At 37.1% G+C, this 1,386-nt stretch overlaps 1 protein-coding gene across 1 annotated transcript in view; it reads right to left on the bottom strand.

The window, feature by feature from the left end:
• Window positions 1-326: 326 nt before the first annotated feature.
• LOC104852764 (olfactory receptor 5L1-like) overlaps window positions 327-1,386 on the bottom strand; it is a gene marked incomplete at its 3' end in the record, with an annotated part of 5,268 nt that continues 4,208 nt past the window's right edge. Inside the window, 1 exon segment of the mRNA XM_010610542.1 lies at window positions 327-361. Within this exon segment, the coding sequence (XP_010608844.1) occupies window positions 327-361 (35 nt within the window).

Raw genomic sequence — 1,386 nt, 5'->3', positions numbered from 1 at the left:
CCCATTCACCTAATGAATGAAAAGTCTCACAAGTTAAAATTGAAAATCTCATTCCATTTGAAACATTGGAAAATAGACTCAACACTATATTTTCATGAAAGAACCCAACTCCATTTTCTCAGTCAGTAATTATTCATGTAAAGTACTGTGACTACAGTTAACAGTATTCTTTTGCATGTGTGAATTTTGCTAAGGTTAGGTGTTTTCACCAGAAAGAAAGAAAAGACAAAAGAAATGGTGACTATGTGAGGTAACAATGGCTGTATTGGTTATTCCACTTACGGTGTATACCTCCAAGACACAATAATTCTAGTTGTCAATTTTACCTGAATAAAATAAAATAAAAAGAAGAGAGAGAGAGGTTATCTTTATGCTAAGCGATGATATTGCAAATTTTTAAAAATACAGAACAGATGACTCTTAATCTCCAATGTTGCCTTTTATGCACTGAGCCTCCTCTGTTTTCATTAATATTACTACACGTTTTGCATTCCAGGGGGAACTTCCTGAAGCCGGCCACTCATCTGCAGTCTTCGTGGAGAGACCTGAGGCTGAGATGGAGCATCCGGCCCATGTTCATCGTCCTGAGTCAGGACCTGGATGCACAGCATTTGTTTAATCCCATGTCTGAAGCTCTTCCTGGAATGCTAAATGACAAGCCTCTGTGACGTGCTTATCAAGTGACATAAAAGTAAAAGTCATAACAAAGGATGAAAGAAATCTTAAAACAACAAGGAAACAAATGAAGTGTCAGCATAAGAACGAGGAAAGTTGGATTCTGACAAACAAGGAGACAGATCTTCTGCAAATGGAAAGGGGTCCAAGAGACCGAGGCCCAGGGAAGGCATAAAAGAAACTTAAGATGTGTTGTGTACAGGTACCAAAGGCCCACGATGAATGTAAACATCATTTGTTACAAATGTGTATTACAATAATAATATTAACAAGAATAATGAAAACGGGGAAGGAGATCTAGAGATAGAGGGGAAGGGGAGAAGGGAGGGGAAAGGGATTAAAAAGAATCAAGACGAGTTATGTACTTAGGCATCAGAACATGCAATTAGAATGAACTGCTCCTTTATGATGTAATTCTCATTTCACAGAAAAGTTATGAAGATCAACAGTAGCCTACGAACATTTTTTTATGGAATTTAGCTTCATGAGTGTCATTTTCCTGTGATCCAAGATAACTCACAGAGTATCCCTCTACTAGTGTTAGCATGATCGTTATTGTTATTATTATTATTTTACATAATGACAAATTGCAGCTGGAGTTATTTATTTAGTAATCATTTCTTAAATGCCACTCCTGGTCACTGAGAAGGCCAATTGAATCTTTATGACATGAACAACAACTTGATTCTGCCTTCATTTCCTTGGCTCCTT

Source organism: Fukomys damarensis, unplaced genomic scaffold (assembly GCF_012274545.1).
Source record: "Fukomys damarensis isolate Sample0158 unplaced genomic scaffold, DMR_v1.0_HiC HiC_scaffold_17024, whole genome shotgun sequence".
In the NCBI taxonomy this organism is placed as follows: domain Eukaryota; kingdom Metazoa; phylum Chordata; class Mammalia; order Rodentia; family Bathyergidae; genus Fukomys; species Fukomys damarensis.
This window is presented reverse-complemented; position numbering and strand designations above follow the sequence as displayed.